Genomic DNA, 22,302 nt, shown 5'->3' with positions numbered 1-22,302 from the left:
TCACTGGCATCGTCTCGACTCCTTGCATCTTCGTCCCCGTCCACCGCCCTCGTCGACCATGGATCTGTGTGTAAAATTTGTAATCCTTTTCTACTCCTGTGAGAACAAAGCAAGGATTCTCCGCATCTCCATTGAAATCTCTCTCATCTTTCCCTTTTCCCTTCATTAAAAATCGCTCTTTTCCTCTTACCCTCGTCAAACCAAACAAATGCAATTTTCTACTTTTATAGTACTTTGTTGGCAATATTATACTTTTCGTTTTGTTCTATATTTTCTTGTGTTTAATGAATATATTTTCAGATGAAACCGCTCCTTTTTTCCAAAATAGAGAAATCGTCCTTCTTCCACAACATTCTAGAATCGATGACCTACTCTACCTGCGCAGGCACTAAGTTCGACCAGTGCCGAGACGAGTCGGCGGCGTTGGTTCTCAAATTCGTCACTATCGCCTCCATTCTCCTCTCTGACATGGCTGGAATCGCGATCCCCCTCGTCGAAAAACACTATCGCTTCCTCCGCACCGACGGAAACCTCTTCGTGGGTGACAAGACCTTTGCCACTAGGGTGATTCTGGCCATGGGATTCGTCCACATGCTCTCTGATGCCACCGAAGCGCTCCATACTGCCTGCCTTTGTTCTCGTGGTCCAAGTTCCCTTTCACCGGCTTCTTCGCCATGATGGTCACGCTCTTCACTCTCCTCCTCGATTTCGTGGGAACACAATACTACGAGCGTTAGATTAAGGTTGTTGTTTTGGGGAATGGGAGTGGGAAGAGAGAGGGCGTTGTGGCGAGGCTCTAAGAGGAGAGAGGCGATTTTAGGGAGAAGATCGTGGGGGCCGAAGCGGTGGGAGAGGAAGTGGGAGAGGGGTGAAGTAACGGTTGGCGTGGGAGATGATCAAGATTTGGATATCAGGGGCGTTGCGGAGGTCTTAGAGGAACTGCTAGCAGTGGTTGCAAAGGACAGCAGAGACCGCGAAGGAGTCGAGGCGGGTCTCGCCGTGGAGGGCCAGGTTGGTGAGGAGGAACTGCTCGGAGACCGCGAAGGAGTCGAGACGACGCTAGTGAGGGAGGGAGAAAAGCTTAGAAGATTGACTCAATGTCAAAAAAAAATGGCGTGGCACCGTTAGCTAGCTCAGCTTCTTTTTAACGCCGTTGGTTTTGGAGAACGAAAAATTATAGTTTCCTTAAAGATAAGGATCAAAATGTAACAAAGTTTGAAAGAGAAACTAAAAACAAAATCGTTTGATAGTTTAAAGACTTAAAAACATATTTAACCATTTATATTTATTATTATCATTATTTGAATATAATAAATAATATTTTATTTAAAAAAATGTTGTGAAATAGTTGTTTAAAAGAAAAGTATCTTTAAATGATATTTTTTGCTGCTATATTATTTTCGTATAACTCACATATGTCCAACTTATATATCGGAGTAATTTTTAAAAATTTATCATTTATCCATTTTTACAAATATTTGAAAAAAAAAACCACCAATTTAGATGGTGATTTAGAAACCTATATGGATTTAAATAGGCCCTCAAAAAAACTAAAAGAAAAAAACGAGTAACACTGTTTCGAATTTTATATCTTAATAATAACTTTCTTTTTCATGATTTTATTTTTACTGAATTATATTTTATTGTGAGAGAGATTGCATTGTGAAGTGTTGGAGACAAAATATCTGATGAACATGACAGATTAAACAATGAAACAAGACCACCAATCTTATCTGTTGTGTTCTGCTCTACACTCCAACCCTGCTTCCCACCGATAACATCTTCGGCATTACACAATACACAAGCATGCATTCCTTAACATGCACACCACTTTCTTCTTCTTCTCATCACACCACTCTAAAGCCAAATCTCAACCCTCTGCTAGGTTCAGATGCAACTTCGAGGCCATCTTCTTTACCCTTCAAAAGAAGAACCTGCTTTACTACCAGAGCCTTACTCTCTTCCACCAGAGATGATGTCTTGAAGCACTTCAACGAACGTAGAGCTCTCAAGGTAAGAAATTAAAGCAAAACCTACCCATTTCTTGCTTTCTCTTCCATCTTCTCATTTTGTTGCTTTTCTTCACCCAAAAGCAGTTTTTTTGTCTCCATCTGTGTGCTGTCTTTCGTTGGTTTGTTTGATGTTCATTGAGACTAATCTTTCTGCTCAACATGCATGTATGGTGGTGTTGATGCTAAAGTTTTCATGGAACAACACATAATTTAGAATTCTGAAATAAAAATGTGATAGTCTTTTTTAATGTTTTAAAATCATAGGGAGCAAAAAGGGAGTTTGGTGGTTTTGATGAGTATTTAAAGAGATTGCTGCAATATCAGTTGTCCTAGCTTATATTGCTTCGTTCATTAAAATATTCTCTATGATGTTTTTTGGTGTATTTTTGTTTCATACATGTTAACAAACATTTGGCTTCTTTTGAAGATTATCTCAGGCTTGCAGAATTTCAATAAAGACAATGTTGCATCGGTGGTCACTGCTGCTGACAAGGTTTTTTATTTTTTTACTTCTCTCTTGTTACGTTTTCTCTGTTTCTTCAGCTTTGTAATTCATCCATGAAAAAATAAGATCAAGAATCCTTGCATCCTTAAAAATAATTACCCGAATAGAGTTTTGTATATGGTAACTTGTCATGCTTTCTCACCTGTCAAATATTCACATTTAAAGACAAACTAACATACTAATGTTAATGTGTATGAATTGTAATCCCTTGTGCTTATAGGGTGGAGCAACTCACGTGGATATAGCATGTGACCCTGAGTTGGTAAAGCTAGTTATTGGCTTAACTTCTTGTCCGGTATATTCTCACTTTTCTTTATTTTGAACATGTATACCAGTTATACTTTGCATGTATATTTTACTGGTTTAAGAATTTATCCAAACCAGTTACAAATTTATGACCATAATTTTTCCCTTAATTCTTTTGGAACTCCCAACTAGATTGTAGGTCTCTTTGTTCTAGCATCACATTTATCAAAACAATTGATGCAAGCAATGAATACCCAAAAGTTAAATTTGCATTTGCATGAAACTTTAACACATCAATCAATTCTGAAAAGGTGAACATAATTCCATAAGAGTCCAAATAAATTTTCATGGTTGTACAGACAATATTTTGAATGTGCTATGCAACCATATTTAATTGTAGATTAAACTTTCAACTGCTAGTGACGTAGGGAACATGAAGATGCAAGAGTAATCAGGAGATTGATTTGATGTTTTGATCTTCCTTGCAGGTTTGTGTTTCTTCTGTAGATCCTGTAACATTTCCAGCTGCAGTTGAAGCAGGAGCACTAATGGTTTGACCTTCTTGCCTAGTTCCAAAATGGTCCTTGTGAGATTTTTACTTAACATGCTAAATGGCTTTGGCAGGTTGAGATTGGAAACTATGATTCATTCTATGAGAAGGGAATAATTTTCACTCCTGAAAAGGTAAAGAGTAGAGAAGCAACGAAGGGTTGTGAGTATCAGATGCTAAAATGATTGTGAAATGTACTCTTAATAGAAGCCTGCACTTGAATTCTTTATGTTGATGATCTACCTTTTGCAGATTCTTGGTCTGACAAAGGAGACAAGGAGAATACTTCCATCCATAGTCTTGTCTGTCACTGTTCCTCACACACTAAGCCTCCCTGATCAGGTTACAAACAGCATTCTTTCTATCAGAGTTCACAATTATGCTGATAATATCAATATTTACTTGCGCATGTAAATAAAAAGTCCAAATCCTTAACAGGTCAAGCTTGCAGAGTCATTGGAACTAGAAGGTGTAGATGTTATTCAAACTGAAGGAGGAAAAGGTTCTAATCCCACAAAATCTGGTATTATGGGTTTGATTGAAAAGGTAACCGGAAAATTACTTTTGTCTTTTTTCCTATTGCTTGCATCTTCATTGCTGGAGATTTAAGCTGTTAAGAGTCTGAAAAAATATTTAAGCTGCTGCATTTACTGCTCTGGCATTCACAATTGGTCGTTAATTCTTCTTTCCCCCAAAATCAATTCTGAAGCAACATGTTCTGCCCAGAAAGCAATTACAACTTAAAGGGTTACTCACATTCATGCTGTTTGTTGCATTGGTAAAACTATAGTTGATTATGGAAAATCCTTCGTCAAATTATCAACTTTCTTATCACTGGTGATTGTAGGCAACACCAACTTTAGCAGCAGCATATTCCATATCACGAGCTGTTAAGATCCCTGTCATGTGTTCATCAGGGCTAAGCGCAGTCACAGCACCTATGGCTATAACAGCTGGGGCAGCTGGTGTGGTAAGGAATTTTAATAAATTTCTTCCCAATCTAACTTTTGCAGCAACCATAAACTTATAAACTTCACTATACCAATGTAATGTTCTACCTTTTTGGAGGGAAGTTATTGAGCAGTGTTCCTATTCACAGGGTGTAGGGTCTGCAGTTAATAGACTTAATGATGTGGTTGCAATGATTGCGGAGGTCAGAAGCATTGCTAATTCATTGCAGACATCATTTCAGACATCAACCACTTATGAAGTGGAAACTCAGAGACAGTAGTTTGTTTAGCAAGAAACAAATGAAGGATGTGTAGGTAGTGAATAAAACATGCAACGAAAATTTGGATCCTTTAGGTTCCATTTTTCTTTGTCCTTTATATTTCGGACTTGTTCTCTAATGAAAACTTGTTGGTCAGTTGAGTGGAACTATGTATTCTTGTTCATTAAGAGGTTTTGCTTGCTATAAAAAAGTTTATATTTTAAGAGGTAAAAAAATGTTCTTAATCAGTAGTTTTTGCATTACAAGAATGGTTTATTAATACAGTGATTATGGATTAACTACTATTATTACAAAGTTTTATTTTCTTGGTGCACCTTTCTGTTAAATGTAATAACAAAAACAACCTCTTAAAGTCCTTACAAATTCTGAAGAATGTATTCTGAAATATATTAAAGAAGCTTCCAAATTTATCCTATTGGAACATCTTATTATGAAATCTTTAATTATAGATTGTCACTTTTTGAAACACATTCTGAAGGGCTCGTTTCGGAAACTTGAAATTTAAAACCTTTCGTACTACTTTCAGAAAATTTAAAACCCTGAATATTTTTATTGAAAAGTTTCTTAAAACCTTTCGGAAAGTCATTGAGATACCAATTTGGAATTGTCTTGGCTCCATCTGGTCCAACGGGATTATAATGCCATTTTAGAAGAAGCTTTTCGAATTGAAAACTTTATAGATAAATATTTTGGAAGGTGTTAAGTTTTTCATTAATATTCAAAATGCACTTTAAATTATTTTAAAATATTATTCCGTATTTAGAAAAAGATACGTTCTAGAATGATCAATGAGAATTGAAGTCCAAATTCTTAAATACATTTTATATGGTGTTTAGGAAAACGTGTAATTCAGAATATTTAAATATATTTTATATTAATTTTTTCAGAAAGTATAAAAGTTTTAAAAAGTCGTTTTCTAATTACAAATAGCATATAGGTTTGGAAAGCAATTATCGAGTTGCTGTTTACAACGCTTTTACTCCAAAACTCCACTTTCTTTTGGAATTGTTTTAAATACACAAATTTCTTCACCTTCACCTTTTTTTCACACATTTTTTTCCTCAACAAAACCATTGAGTCTTACCCTTTATTAAATGTTTATGCGTTATGCTTTTCAAAGTTTTTCACAAACAACTATTTAAAGAGACTCCAAACTTCAACTTCACACCTTTAAGTTCATATTGAGTTAGAATTAGTATATAGAAGGCACTCTAATACTCAAATTAGTCAAGTGTGTCAAATGATAATAAATGTTGTAATAATAAAACATAATTAATTTACCTCGTGTATTGTACTATTTATATCGTATTTATGGGCTTTTACTTGGATAAGCATGATCCATGTAAATTACCTTGATTAACTTGTCTAATGTTTGCTAATGCTTTTTAGTCTTTACCTTAATTTAATCACAATTATCCTTATTGATGTCTTGATCGACATGTTATCATGTTGTTCGAATATATTTAGGCCAAGATCATCTCGGGCCAAGTGGCCAAAATGTTCTCGGTATATATAGTAAACTAGTCTCCAAGCTTGACAAGTTATGTGCTCAAGTCTTTACATTGTTGTTAGGATGTCAGTATCGGTTTGACTGATGTATGCAAAGAAAACTTGTATTTTTTTTCCTCTCGCCTTATAGGTATAGTAGCCCTCTAGTCTCAAGAAATGCAACGATGAAGAGGCTTGATTGATGGGTGTTAGGTCATCAAATATCAATGTGACTTTGGGAAGTTTAATATTTGTAACCTTTTGTCGTTAAATTTGAGCCCTTCACTCTCCAAGCCTTCCTTCTACTACTAAAATCTTTCAAAGAATTTCCAGTATCTAGTTTCAAATAGTATCAAGTATATCTTCTAATAGTTCAAACATGTCGTCTTCATTGGGTAGACCCTCAAGTGAAACTGTATTTTCTAAGTTTAGGTAGTCATCTACCCTTATGTGGTGGCTGCATAGCGTATACACGTATGATGGAGAGAGGCAAAAGATATTGTCTCCTTCAAGAGGGTATGAACCATAGACAATGTCTATCATGACCGAGAAGGCTATGATTGAGAATTTTTCTACATGTATATGGATTTCTTCACTAAGTTGCATATTCGACTTCCATTCAACGAGTTTACTATGGGTGTACTACGTCTTTTAAATGTTGTCTCACCCAACTTCATTCGAATAGTTGGGGATGTCTCTAAGCATTTTGGTTAATTTGTAAAGCCCTAAAATTGGAGCTTATACCTCAATGTTTTCTTCATTTTTATAGTACTCGCCCTAGGTCAGACATTAGCTGGCTTTCTTTAGTCAGTCAAGCGAGGACATGTTTGTTTAGCTCTTACTCACAATCCTTTAAGAATTTCAAGACTAAGTTCTTTAAGGTTGTTGTGAACCGAGTAGGTCATTCCTACTTTAATGACTTAAACAACAATTCTAAATTCCTATTCTACTAGAGCAATAACCCAATGAGATGCAAAGACTAGCCTAGAGATCACATGAATAATGAAGATAAGAGAATTATGAGTGTCATGGACGAACTTCCACACTAACTTTCTACCATAAAAATTGTTCGAGTTTAATCAACTCAATCATTAACTAATTTTCTTTGCTTTGTAAGTTTATCTCTTTTACTTAACTTGAACTAATATTTGGCTAATATGAATACTTCTCAATACTTGTAGGAGCAATGGCCCAACACGAACAAAAACATGGGAAAGACGATGTGTTCTGCAAGCTAAGGAACAAAATGCTAGTTGAAAGCAAGAGAAAAGGGGTAAGATCTTTGACTTTCGGCCTAGCAAATGCTATAGTTGATATTCATCCTCCCCAAGGTCCTCCCAAGAAACTTCAACCTTCAAAGATTCATAGACTAAGAAAGGAGAGAAAGAGAAAAAGACGAGGTGTCGACTCCCACACAACTTATTCTAGGATTATGTTCGCTGGTTGGGGTGGACTAGTCGACACCCAACTTAACATGCACTAAAATGTTCTCTACAACCTAAATAACGAGCAAGAAATACTAATAGTCAAGAGCGACCCATATGCTCTAATGCAAGCTTTCATTGAACTACAAAGTCGCACATTCGTTTCCCACCACAAGATAACCAACCTTCTAAAGAAGGAAATTGAAGATGAAGGAAACTGAAGACGACCAATGAGTTGGTGGCTTTAAAGAAATAATATGCCTTGAACAAAGAAGCCTGGGTGAAAGAGCATGATGCCATGAAGAAGAAACGGGAGAAGGAAAAGGATGAGTGAGAGAAAAGGATGAAGACTTGGAAGATCTGATGCCTAAATTGAGAGAAGAAGGGCAAGGATAAGGTAGAACAACTGACAATTGTGCTTGCCGATGAAAAGAAGGCTTGGAAGATTGTAAAAGTCGAGTTGTTCAGGTACCAAAAGTTTGTAAATTCTAAGCACAATATTGAGTTCTACAAGGCATTGAGTTAGGCCAAATTCCTTTTTCAAATTCCTGTTAAGGGTGAGCGTTTTAACGTGAACAAGGACGTCTCCAATGGTGCTCTCATAGATGTTGACAAGATAGTTGTTGCACAAAATGATGGCGATAACACTGCCACCCTTGGAAGTGTCGATGTCAATGAAAATGCTAAAGTTGAAAACAACGAGGCCACCGAGATGTCTTATCTAACTGTTGATCTAAGCCCCATAACCAAGGAAGCTGAGAATGTTGATGAGACCAACCTTGAGACTATTAAGTAGGTTACTCTCTTTTTTTTGTGTATCGCAAAGGCTGAAATGTACGAAGGCTATCTTTTTGTAACCAGGAGCTCCTTTAGGGCCTATGAATGAAATTTGTCTTCTTTCAATAGTCGTCTCTTTCCTATATACTTTCTTCACATAACTAGTATATTTTTTCAATAACATTTGCATGTCGAGTCTGATATATACATGTACTCAAGATATGAAACAACATTTAAGTCTTCATGTACCATTCAAGTTCTGCAAGTCTTGTTCACCTTGTTGGGAAATCATATTCAATGAGAACCGAGGTAACCATCCATAAGGAACTTAGAGTTTATTTTCAATGTTCAACCTAGACTGACATGGTTGTTGGCATCGAACTTTGAAGGATGTTCAACCAGGATCGACTTCGTTATCGACAGAGAACTTCAAAAGATGTTGTTCAACTAGGACCGAGGTGGTACTACATAGGAAACTTCAAGACTTTGTTCAACCAGAACCGAGATGGTTCTCGGTAAGGAACTCCAAAATGTTGTTGAACTAGGATTGACGTGGGACTCGATAGGAAACTTTGAGAGTTTGCTCAACCTGGATCAAGATGGTTCTCGATAGGGAACTTCGAGATTCTGTTCAACAAGACCGAGGTCATACTCGGCAAGAAACTTCAAGAGTTTGTTCAACTAGGACCAAGATGGTTCTCGACAAGGAGCTTTTAGATTTGGTTTTAAGTCTTTGTATTTTCATCCTATGTTGTTTTCATATTACTATTTTGTTTAATGTTATTTGGTTAAACTTCAAAACATGAGAGTGTTTAGGAGCATAGACGATTTTGTCTTAACACTAACATCATTCTCAACTCTAGGGTCTAGGTCTTCTCCTTCCATGATCATATTAGTCATGTTGTCTCTTTCAATGTTGTTAATGTTGAGTTGTGGGATTGGTAGTTGAAGACTTATAATTTAACATTCTTGTGTCATTTTCTGTTCTCCATGGATTGTGATGATATCATTTGATGGTGAAGGAGATTGTGATGATATCATTTGATGGTGAAGGAAACTTCATGGTCAGATGGAGGGTAGATATGATTGCGCCAAACTGATTAAGTGATGGGCACCCCAAAAGCATGTTGTATAATGTGTTAGCATTAATCAAATATCGTATAGGTATAGTTTTTGTCAACTCAACTTCTCTAAAGGTGGCATATAGATTAATATAACCTCTAGTATTCACCCTTTCTCCCAAGAACTAACTATAGGCTCATCATATAGGGTCATGGCCTCTTTTGGTAGTTGTAACTTCTTATAAGTTTTCTAGTATAGGATGTTTATAGAACATCCTTGGTCCACTAAATCTTCTCGACTGCGAAGTTTTCAATCTCTAATGTGATTACCATAGGGTCATCTTGTTAAGGATCAACTCCTTGAAAGTCAACATTTGTAAAGGTGAAAAGAGGCATTCTCCTCCTTTTAATGACTCTAAATATTGCATTGATAGATTGTCTCTTCCTAGCCAAAGCTGATAAAACCCCTAGAACAAAATCCTCCGGAAATAGTGTTTATGGTCCTAAGTGAGGATTTAGCATTTGAGCATTTTTCTTCACGTTGGGTTGGTTCTTCCTTATTTCTATCATATCGATCGCGCTTTTTACGACCATCTCTCCTATCATCAGTTCTTCAGAACTCAGCACACGAGCTTCCCACTTCATCTATCTACACAAAATGTCTAAGGTGGTCAACCTGAATAAGCTCTTCTATCTTGTCCTTGAGGGTCACGCAATCATTAATGGTGTGCCCATAACTGCGATGATACATGCAATGTTTCCTCATATCTACGTTCTTAGGGGTTTGTGACCTTTTAAGTGGCGCATAAGGTCTACCTGTAATGCATCTTCCAAGACATAAGATCTTGGGAGCATTTAGAGGAGTATAGTGCGCAAACTGAGTAGGCATTGGCTCCCTTTGTCTGAACCTACTCTTATGCATAGGATCTACTTCTATTGACTTCTTTTCGGCTAGCATGGTCTTGGCTTATATTTTGTTCTTGAACTCCCTTAATTCCTCCAACTTGTCCAAGTTGGCAATCAGTGTCATGTATCAATCATTTGCAAAGAGTCCCAACCGTAGCGCCTTGACCATATGGTGTAAAGCTACCTCAAGATACAAGTTCCTGATGTTGAGAGCGACCTTGTCGAACCACTTCACAAAATCACGCAAAGATTTTTCCTTGTCTTGCCTTATGTTGACAAGTGCCAAAGAAGTGAGACGAGGAGGGTGACTTATTGAAAACTAGGTCCCAAAATGTGATGCTAAAGTGCTAAAATAATCAATGGAGAAAGGAGGTAATGGAGTAAACCAATTTAAAATTGCTCCCTTCATAGGCGTGGGGAAGATAATGCACATGACTTTGTCCTCAGTTGTATATAGGCGTATGTGAGTGACATAAACATTAATGTGCTCGTTCAGTTCTGTACTAACATCATATCATATTGATCCAAGGAAAGGGATTTCCAATCGGACGAGAGACAGAGAAAGTGGTTTCCATGATGTCGTCCATGAAAGGATGTCTACGACTTCCTCCCACCACGAGTGATGTATTGGTTGCACCTTCAGTCTTTAGAGTGGTGTTATAACCATTTTCCTCCTTAGTATCGGGTATAGTTCAAAGGTGGGATGCAATTTTTTGCACTAAAGCAGTATTCTTCAAGATCTCTTTCTATTTCCCTTCTACCTTCCTCTTCAGCAGCTTGGCAAACAACTATTCAAGCATGCTCCAAACTCCAACTTCACAGCTTCAAGCTGAGATGTCCTAAGTTTATGCCTCCTCAAAAATGCATCAGATAGTAATAAATGTTAAAATAATGGAACATAATTACTCTACATCATGTATTGTGTTATTTGTATTGTGTTTATGAAGTTTTACCTAAATGAACCTAATTCATGTACTTAATAACCTTGGTTTACTTGGTTAATATTCTATTAATACGTTTTAGCCATTTATCTTAATTTAATCACAATTATCCTTGTTGATGTCTTAATCGACATATTATTATGTTGTCAAAGTATATTTAAGCCAAGATTATCTCGAACCAAGTGGACTAAGATGTTCTTGAATATGTATAATACATTGAATTTTTTTTATTTTTCACAAATGAGGAAAATATGTGTTTATGGTATAATTATTTGAATAATTTTTGAAAATTAGTTAATACTACTTTTAGATAATGACTTTTCATAGATTTGGTAATCAAAATTAATATTTATAAAAGAATTTAGAAAGATAGTCGATAGTTAATTAATGAGCCTAATGAGTGCCATGTTGAAAAAAAAAACTTCCTTTTACACCATCTGTTTCTTACATTTTGTTCTCTCTATCACATATAAAACTGTGGGCAATATAAAATTTATGGATTTGTGTTTAAGAAATTATTTTTGATTTTTACCGAGACATATTAAAGCAATTAAACATAATAATGTTTTTTTTAAATATATCTATTTTACAAATTGTTAACTCAAGGAATAATGTTGTGCAATAACATAATTTATATTAACAGTATTTATTTTGAAAATACATATTACAAAATATAGCTTAATTGAGTTTATATATTATACTTTCATTCTATAACATAACGTTGTAAATTTAAATTCATATAACATTAAATTGAAATTTATGTCAAACTAATTTAACACAGGTCTGTAAGCACCCCACTCCAGCATGTAAACACTACAAAGCTGTTACATAATAACATTCAAGAATATAATATTTTGAAGGTATCTCTAAATACTAGGTTGACACAAGGAAATAGTGTTACACTCATGAATCCATCAAGTGCACCAGTTATGTTTTCTCTCTGATTGACTTTTACTCAGTATTTGATATCTCAATATATATATATGCCCAAATTGTCATTTTAATCATCTAAATACAACTAATATACTTTACATATGACACAGAAATGATAATTATCAACAAGGACAGACAAAAACTGAATATACAACTGTTAGTCCAGATAGTTTCAATTAATACAGGTCCAACCTCAGTAAGAAATAAAATAGTTTGTTTACTCATCAAACTCTGATTCCTCGTCAGTTTCATCAAACTCTCCACTTTCCTGTCAAGTAGTAGAAAATAAATTGTATATTCATTCATAACTGGCCAAATAAGAGTCAGCTCATACCCAAGAAAATGACAGATTGCTTACTATTTTCTTGTTATATTCTGCCATTGCCCTGTCAAACTCTGCACGTTTGTCTGTTGCTACATCGTAGTATTGAACCTTCTCCTGCAGAATACAGTCAAAATGAACTATATGTTAACTTGAAGCTCCATTTTGCCAAACTTTGCAGAACAAGTTCTATATTGATTTTTGGAATAGACATCAGCAAATGAGCATGGACGCTAATAAGAACTTTGCAGAATGAAACCAGAAAAGATAGTAGTAGTTGGAGAGCCAAGGCTTTAATAACCCCACTATCTCATCCTTCCAACAACAGCAACACAAAGCTTTGTTTCGCTTGGTGGGGTCAACTACATGGATAAAATAATTTCATTTAGCTTGGTTGAAGACCAAAGTTTTTTTATCGATGTTATTTACATGAGAGCTTTTGACTAATTCCCCCATTGTCGTTAGCCTTCAGCATGGGAGTAAAACCAGCTTGCAACAACATCCTAATAGCCATCTACTACACAGTTAATAATGAATATGTGTAAGTAATTACTTTTTCATTATTGCAAGAAAGGGGACCCAAGGCATGTTTTACACGGTAACTCTCATATACCTTTGTAAATGTGGTCAACCTTTTAAACATAAAATAACATCCTAAACCAAATCTATTACATCAAAAAAGACACTAGTTAGAACAGGCTATTTTGATCAATTCATGAAAAAAAAATGCAGTGACCACACCTAATGTCCAAAAAAATGTCACATGATCAAGAAAACAAGAGGCCGTGTTTCTCAAGTTGAAGCTCTCCCTCTATACCATTCAAATTTCTACCCAAAACACAAAATCAAGAATAAAAGAAGGAACATAATACAAATAGTTTAGTGCCGCTTTGTCATGCACACACAGAGTATTATGTAACTAACAATTAAGTTAACACAAGCAGAAGTTTCTTCTCAACAGTTATGTTAACTCTGCACGCCTCAGTAGTCTGACTCCCCAATGTGTGGCAGCATATAAAACTGGTTCAGAATCCCTTGCCTTTTCCATTTAGATTTTCATGGTTTTAGGAAGATCGCAATGATAAACAATGCCTGCTGTCAGATCTGACCAAGAACTAATTCAACGTAACAAGATACATTTCCCAATGCCACCAACACCCTAACTAGTGTTAACAAAGGTGGACAGCAAAAGGGCAGATTCTACCATATAAACACGCCATTGTGACCTATGGCACCACCATAGTGGACCTCCCTTCACAAATTGCCCATGACGGTTGGAAAATTATCTAACAAGCCATTCCTCAACTGAAGCAATGGCCCCTCTGTTTAACAACAATGTGAAGATAATTTCACAGGTTCTTTTTCGTGATCAATTCTGAGTATATTACTTTCCTAAACCTGATGCAGAGCAGTGTTGTCAAACTCAAGAACGTAAGGGGATCGGAAAGACAATAAAAGATCGCAACACGTAAGAATTACAACTGTAAAAAAAATTATATTCATAAACAGGTGTATTCTGCGACAGCAAGTACCAACGATTCCAAGGATAGCAAGATTCCAAGGATAGCGAGTCACCAAGAGGCATGCACCTTAAAGAAGGTAAGAGCACTCATGGGTTGGGTCGATCATAGGACCAGAACAGCCTACGATCCCGGATTCAACGAGTATCCAAACTCACTCTTACGATCCACCCTCCGTGTCAACTCGCTTGGCACTCCAAACTCACAAAATCGTGCAAGTTTATGATCTTACTTGCGATTTTAACAACACTAAAACAGTGAGCTAAATATCATGTATCCAATAAGACAATTTAAGATTATAATCTATCTTGATTTAAGTTAATGCAGCCTTTAATAGTCCAGAATTATGTGGAGCTGTTAGGTTCCTTTATTCAAGGAAACCAAACGGTAGCTTCTCTTCTCAATCACACACTCAACAGCAGAAAGAAACTGTGTATATGTATTTTTATTTACTCTGTAATGTGTAAAAAGAGAAATACAAGTATAGATCTTCCCCAAGGAAGCCTCCCTTCCTCCACTAGCCAAGAGGTCCAGTCTAAACCAAAACAAAATATTTCCTAACCTCTCTCTCTATTATGTTTGTTTATTTATACTCTCTCTCTTCTAACAAACTAGCCTCTCTCCTCTAACAGACTAATCCTCCCTTCCCGCCTCTAACTTTCTCTCCTTTTATTCCTCCTCACATATACCTTTAATTGTCTAATAGGAGCACAGTTTTACTTCTGCATTAGAGCAATATGCTAAAATGAAGAAAGAGGAAAGACACCTGTAGGGGGACTATAGAATAGGAAATATTCATGTTGTTAAATTTATTCATAATTGCATACTAAGCAGGAACAAAATATTGGGAAGGAAATCAACTGGGACAAATGAGAATATTAAGGGAGATATGGGTAATGATGGGGGAACATGAATTGGGAGGAAAAGGAAATGGGTTGGGGGTAGATGTTAAATGCCTCTACATATGACTCTAGATTTATCTTTTATTCTCCATAATTTCTATCTTTGCCAGGATTGTTAGAAAACAAAATGCTACCTGCTGTCTAGCTTCTACAAGCTGACTGTATCTGTATCTATTCATAATTGCAATTCCCATGAATATCAATTATCTCCCACACCTTTTTATATTGAGAGTCCTAATTCTTGAAATTTGTAGCTATTTTCTCTATCCATAGCTTCACAAGATATACGGCATGACAGGTTTTGAGTCTCCATCTATAAGCCTTAATACTTTCACAAGTAAAGCTACACACATCAAACAATATTGGATGAATTTTCAAAATCTATCATTACATATAACAATGTTTACCTCTTGTTTACCTTCAATTTTACTAGCATGTTACTAGTTGTCCATTCATGTGAAACAAACATAGATCGAAGAGCACTATTTTGTTGTGCTGCTATACATTTGCAACTATTGGTTGAGATAAATCTTTTTCTTAAGAATACTTTCTATACAAGTTTAGGACTCATGTTCCTACAAATGAAAGTTGTGACTTTTTTGGCATTTGCAATAATATTGCAAGTTGACCAATGTCTTCAAGAATTAAATCCAGGCAAAGACTTGCACAAGGAGATCAAAATAGTTTTGTTCTCATCTCCTTTAACATCTTTCCTACTGACAAAAAATATCAAAAATCTCTCTGCATGATAGATGGTGCTTCTAATTTTGTTCCAACAAGAGAAATGTTAGAGAAGAGAACAAAACTATTTTGGTCTCCTTGTGCAACTCACTACCTTGATTTAATTCCTGAAGACATTGGTCAGTATTTTATAATACCATTGCAAATGCCAAAACAGTCAAAACTTTCATTTATTGGCACATGAGTCCTAAACTTATGTAGAACAACAGAATGCTTTGCTATCTAAATGGACAGCTAGTAATCATGCTAGTAAAAATGAAGGTAAACAAGTGGTGAACATTGTTTAATGATATGATAAATTTTAAAAATCCATCCAATATTGCTTGGAGTGTGTGACTCAACATGTGAAAGTATTAAGACTTGTAGATGGAGACTCAAACGTGACATGCCATACATTTATGAAGCTATGGGTAGAGCTAAAGAGCAAATAACTACAAATTTCAAGAATTATGACTATCAATATAAAAAGGTGTGGAAGATAATTGATACATGTTACTACTTACTATCTTGATCATAAGTAACTATAACACTATACTTTCTTATATTACAATTTCATGATGATCTTTAATACGTATTTTCAAATTTCTTTTATCAAATTTCTGACAAATACTTCAATGCAGATGTGAAGTTTTATATATTTGTATGAGAAAAGTGAAAAATAATCCCAAATACAAGGATTTTATTTCAACTTGATAGATTTAAGAAAACCTAAGGGTTGTTTGGAAGAAGTATGGCAATAGACACGAGGGATAAGAAGCAACCTGGTATTTAATTATTTTTAAAGATTTAATTCAAAGCATAATTTCACAATTATAAATATTTGCTTTTTATTTGAAATTGCATCTCTTTGGTGGGAAAGTTATGGTGGAGATGGTAAAGAATTAGAAAATCTAGCAATGAGGATTTTGAGTCTCACTTGTAGAACTACTGGATGCAAAAGAAATTGGAGCATATTTGATTAAGTGCATACTAAAAGAAGAAATTGCTTAGAGCAACAAGGATTAAATGCTTGTCTTTGTTAAGTATAATCTTCAACTTGAGATGAAGCAATAGGTTAGAGAAGATTAAAGGGATACTTATGATCCTTGTTAGATATATATGGAGCAATGGAGATTGGCTTCATATAAATGCTTTCCTCCATGGAGATTTCCAAGAAGAAATTTAAATGAAGCAACCTCCCATATTTGTTGCTCAGAGGGAGTCTTCTGGATTAGTATGTCGTCTTTGCAAATTTTTATATAACCTAAAACAGTCTCTGGTTTGGCAAATTTAGCAGTGTGGTTCAACAATTTGGTATGACTCGAAGTGAGGCAGATCATTCAATCTTTTACCATCACTCAAGTGTTGGATGTATCTATTTGATAGTATATGTTAATGATATTGTTCTTACAAGAAGTGACTACCATGTCATCTCCCAGATGAAACAACACATTTATCATCATTTTCAAACCAAAGATTTTGGCGAACTCAGATACTTCTTGGGTATTGAAGTAGCACAATCCAACAATGGTATTGTTATATTTCAAAGGAAGTATGCAATATTTTAGAGGAAACTAGGTAGATGAATTCAAAACCTATTGACACACCCATGGATCCTAATACCAAACTCCTACGAAATCAGGGAGAACCTAATTAGATCCTAAGCAGTATAGAAGATTGGTTGGAAAAATAAATTACCTTATAATTACTTGTCCTAACATTGCCTTTGCAATCAATGTGGTGGGCTAATTTCTCAATTCTCCATGTGAAGATCATTGGAATGCAGACATTCATATATTAAAATACATTAAAGGATCTCCTAGAAAAGGTTTTCTATATGATTCCAATAACCATACAAAAGTTGTTTGCTATTTAGATGCCAATTAGACAGAATCTCCTTTCGTTAGAAGATCTACCATTAGGTATTGTGTCTTCATTGGTGGTAACTTGACTTTTTGGAAGAGCAAGAAAGTGTTGTGGTAAGATCTCATGCAAAAGTAGAATATAGAGTTATGGCCTCAGCCACTTGTGATCTTGTTTGGCTTAAGCAATTGTTTAAAGAGTTACAATTTGGAGATGTCACTCAAATGACACTGATATAGGACAATTAGGCGGCTCTTCATATCGGTTCTAATCTTCTCTTTCATGAAAGGACCAAACATATTGAGATTGACTATCATTTCATCCAAGAGAAAATTGTATTTAGAGACATCAAGACTGAGTTCGTTAACTCAAATGATCAGTTAATAGATATTTTCATTAAGTCTTTAAGAGAACCAAGAATGGATTATATTTGTAACAAGTTTAGTGCATACGATTTATATGCACTAGCTTAAGGGGGAGTTTTAGATATATTGTATTTTATGTTACTTAGGGAACTGTAGACTGTTGATATTGGTAGATATTTTTTTTAACAATATCTTCTATTTACCATATTTATGTTTGGTTGCCATTGCATCATTCTTCATTATAAATATATTACCCTATGTATTTTAAACACAAAGGAGATTAATCCTATACCTAGTTTTACTATATTCAATAATCCTATATATCTATTTGATATTGAATCAATGATGTGTGGATTACTGAAAAGGATGATCCTTGCCTACCAAACAGTGTTTCATGGATGGATATACATGAATCTTTTACTCTTGAAGAGGGAGCTCCAAGCAAGAAAAGGAAGAGGGATATTTGTTTGTGCAATTATCATAAATGTTATAATACTTATAAAGTTTTTTGTTTTCTTAAAAGGTCTAAGAAATTTAATCACTAAGGTTGAAGAAAGAGAAAATCTACCATAACAAAAAATGATAATAAAATTAAAGAGATAGTCAAAAATAGATCGAGGAAGAGGATGGCGATGAGCTGCAAGAAAATGTATTAGAGGAAGATGATCTAAGTGACACGATCTCGAAGATGATCTAAGTGACACTCGAAGATGATGAATGAAAGGATAAGATTAAGATGTAGGATTTAAATATAAGAAATAGCATCACGCATTTTATTATTATGTTTTGGTTTTATGGATTGAACATTTTCACTTCATTTTAATATATGATATTTTTAATGTTTTTTTCATATCACCGTTTACTTAAAAGTATCATATTTTATTTATTTGTATCTTACTATTAGTAATAAGATTCAATTCACAATTCAAAAAAATTGAAAAACAATTCACAATTTGAACCTCAATTCGATAACCATGCTTCTAGGCAATAGGTGTACTCATTGTAACTTCTTTTTTCGCTTTCTTGACATCATTTATACATAAACACACAAATCATTGCCAATTGAGTGAATATACACACTCAAGCTTTAACCTAAATTATCCTTGACTTTCAACTAGGATCTAGACTCTGTTTTTATCAGCAAATATATCAGCCCTGTTACTAATCAGCCTAAACATACAAATGTAGTTACAATTAATTTCAAATTTGAACAAAACTGTTGTCCTTCTTTACATGCTTAGTTTACTCAGTGTTTAGCCATCCAACATCACAACTATAATAATGCAATTCAAGTCAATAGAAAGGAGAGGCTACAAAAGAAAACTAACCTCATAAGTCATTGTTTTCCATTTCTCTCCACATGCCTTGCCAATCTGAATGACCACAGGATAGAATAAAAAAAATTATATTAATTTGCAAAAGATAATAATAGAATCGCTAAGTATAAAAACTTCCCACTAATCCTCTAAACAACAGGAAAATATTAAAAAGAGATGCTCAAATTTTACATAGCATTGACCTTAAAGAAATTGAAAATTTGTAAATAATCAACTTTGCAACAATCTTGCTTCTGGAGAAATTAAAAATATAAACTAAATTAGAAGAAATACTAATAGAATGAATTCTACACATACATCACGCATTGACTTTACATCCGGATTCTTCTCTTGAAATTCTTTACGAAAATCCTCCCTTAAGAATGAAACAGAACTTCCAATAAACATAATAGTGTTGAAGATAGGACATTCCATATAAGAAAGAAGCAGTTGGTTGTTAAATATGGCCACAGTGCAAAGTTCAGTGCAATATATAAAGCAAATAGTAGTATACTGAAGTTGAACATAGAATAATAAACTAAACTAGGAGTAAGTGAAAAAGTATCACAAGAAAACCATATTTAAATGTCACAAAAATCATGGTTAAAAATGAATGGTCTTTTTAACTCTTGAACATAAAGTGGTGATGCATTCAAAACTGATTAACGTATGTGCTAACATCACACAATGACCCTCCTCAATATTAATCCTCTAAAATTAAATATATCCTACTTGCAAATCCTGCATACACTATAAAACATTAAGATGCTTGAAATAGAATGAATCTCATCTTCTTTAGATATAACATTACCTACAAAGGTAATTTACAAGGATCAACACAAGAAAAAAAAAATATAAGAATATAACACCAATCATACTCTGCTCACTCTAATAATGAACCACTACCTTTCAAGAGAGCTTAATATTTCAGAAACTCAAAACATATTAACAAAGCTATGGAAATGCCAGATATCTAGAAAATACATACAAGAAACTGGCCAAGTTTTGATAAGATTAATGTTTTCCACAAAACAATTATAACACATAAGAAATACAAAGAATAGCTAACAAAAGTAACTGTACAAGAAGTAGAAGAAAGCTGTAGGAGGTTTCTTCGGCTTCATAGCATCAAACTTCCGCTTGTTCTTCTTTAGTTTTGCTTTGGGTTTCTTTCTTGAATTAGTCTGCCGCACGGATCTCTTGATTCCCTCATTTGATTTAATCCTCAAAACTAGTTTACTGAAAAATCCATTGTAACATAACATTTAGCTATGGAACAATTTCGGAAATACATATTTATCTGCAATTATCAATCCCCCCTTCCCAATAAACAACACTTGAAGCCATCATTGTATTCAGATTCTGGTCCAAAGTCTGAAGCCATTACATAAAAAGCAACAGCATAATCTCACACATTGTGACATAAATTATGGAACTATTTCCCCCAAACATTATCAACCGCCCCCTCACACTTCCTACAAACCAACACCTGAAGTCAGAGGAGTAACCATATATAGAGCCAGTACAACTTCACAACGGCATCAATGTATTCAGATTCTGGTTTAAAGTCTGAAGACATCACAAAAAAATCAACAACACAATCCCACCCAACTTGTACTGTCTATTTACCCTTTCTTTCCTCAACTTTCGAACAATTATATACTGAATTCCAGTCTTAAAAGGGATGAAAAACTTTAACCAAAGAAATAAAGAGCATAATCAAACGACCACCTTCACTTGCAAAATGCAACACATGAAAAGTGACGACCAAATCCCACCCAATATTTATAATTTATAGTCTCTTTCTTCACAGAAAGTCACCCCCTCAACAACTTCATGTTGAATAGCCAAGGGAAAAAAATTATGCAAAGTATAGTATTAGAAAAATTCAAGTGACTACAGTTACATGAAATGAGAAAAACATTGACCCAACTGAGAGAAACCACCTGTAGATGAAATTTTATTCAAATAAAATACAAAAGTAAAAACTTTATCCTGATACTTGACTGTTCCTTCTTCTGGGTTGCAGTGGGACCGCAGAAAAAGTGAATGGAACCGTAAAACAGTGAGAAGAACAGAGGACGGAATGGAGATTGAGAAAGGGAAAGGAAAAATGTTTACCCAGAAGCGGAAGAGGCAGAGGCCGAAGAAGTAGAGTGAGACCCTTTTGCCTTTTTCGCCATGCTTGTTCGGAGACAACAGAGTCTTGCAATTTCACCCAAACCGCAGAAGTAAAATTGCATTTATAAATAAATAAAGGTTTAATGGAATTTTGGTATTTATATTTTACAAAATCTCTAAACTTTTGTTTATATAGATTTACTCTCTTAATTTTTAATCATTTTAATTGTATATTTTTATTTATTATACAGTTTTATTTGTTTAGTTTTAACTATTTATAATTTTGTTTGAATTTTAGTTTCAAAAAAGTTACTATCTTTAATTTACATTTATTAACATATAAAAACGTTACAAATATCATGCATTTATTTTCCAATCTCATTTGTCACGTTTAATCCAAAGTAATAAAAACTATTTTTCTCCATAATTAATATTTGAAACGATAACATTTCAAAATAAGCTTTTAAAACATTAAATAAGTCTATAAACTAACCATATGATATCACTTTAATTTTTAACATAAGTTAATGTTATCATTTAAAAACAATATAATTTTGTTTTTGTTTTTTACGGAAGTGGTTGATGATTTGTCTTTCAGAGACTCTTTATTAATTTACTTAACAATTTTATATTGTTTTAGGGATAAAAGGGATTCGTTATCTTATATTTAAATATTTTAAAGAAGTACTAAATAATCAAAGTAGTAACCTGATTTGTAAATTATTTAAAAATCTTCAATTAGCTTAATGAGAATGATTTAAAACTGATCCGGTACTCGTATAGGGTTTTGCTAATAAGAGGTTGTGTTCGATTTAGAAGATAGACATGGGGAAAGTAAGTAGATGGGTTTAAGGAGAATTGAGGGTAAATTAATTGTTAGTTTCTTTTAGTGGATTTGGAGGTGAGTGAGAATAGATTTAAAAGTAAAGTGTATGAAAATTAGGATAGAATTTGATGTAATGTCAGAATCATTAAATTTAGTGTTTTAGTGGAGTCAAGGTGTTAGTGTGAGGGTTTAGAAAATTCAGAAAGTGGAAGACAGGTGTATGCATCTGGTTGGCCGATCCATTTTGACGGTAATATATAAACAAAATTTTCA

General features: G+C 34.4%; 2 protein-coding genes and 1 pseudogene across 2 annotated transcripts; 2 read left to right on the top strand and 1 right to left on the bottom strand.

The window, feature by feature from the left end:
* Positions 1 to 1,717: 1,717 nt before the first annotated feature.
* LOC124844239 (uncharacterized protein ycf23-like) lies at positions 1,718 to 4,690 on the top strand. Its single transcript, XM_088103919.1, has 9 exons — positions 1,718 to 2,013; positions 2,440 to 2,505; positions 2,738 to 2,812; positions 3,252 to 3,314; positions 3,388 to 3,447; positions 3,566 to 3,655; positions 3,752 to 3,859; positions 4,161 to 4,283; positions 4,413 to 4,690. Exons 1-9 carry the CDS (start codon positions 1,807 to 1,809, stop codon positions 4,542 to 4,544), a joined length of 924 nt encoding a protein of 307 aa, XP_087960045.1. The 5' UTR covers positions 1,718 to 1,806; the 3' UTR covers positions 4,545 to 4,690.
* A 7,258-nt stretch (positions 4,691 to 11,948) lies between these two features.
* Positions 11,949 to 21,333, bottom strand: LOC124844238 (HMG-box (high mobility group) DNA-binding family protein). The gene is made up of 6 exons (XM_047321132.2): positions 21,204 to 21,333; positions 20,166 to 20,321; positions 19,401 to 19,458; positions 19,095 to 19,139; positions 12,433 to 12,513; positions 11,949 to 12,342 (listed from the first exon to the last, which is right to left on the bottom strand). Exons 1-6 carry the CDS (start codon positions 21,323 to 21,325, stop codon positions 12,292 to 12,294), a joined length of 513 nt encoding a protein of 170 aa, XP_047177088.2. The 5' UTR covers positions 21,326 to 21,333; the 3' UTR covers positions 11,949 to 12,291.
* Positions 13,710 to 19,063, top strand: LOC148205890 (uncharacterized; annotated as a pseudogene).
* Positions 21,334 to 22,302: the final 969 nt, after the last annotated feature.

The sequence above is a fragment of the Vigna umbellata genome, chromosome 1 (assembly GCF_029865625.1).
Source record: "Vigna umbellata cultivar VRB3 chromosome 1, Vumbellata_1.0, whole genome shotgun sequence".
NCBI lineage: Eukaryota > Viridiplantae > Streptophyta > Magnoliopsida > Fabales > Fabaceae > Vigna > Vigna umbellata.
This window is presented reverse-complemented; position numbering and strand designations above follow the sequence as displayed.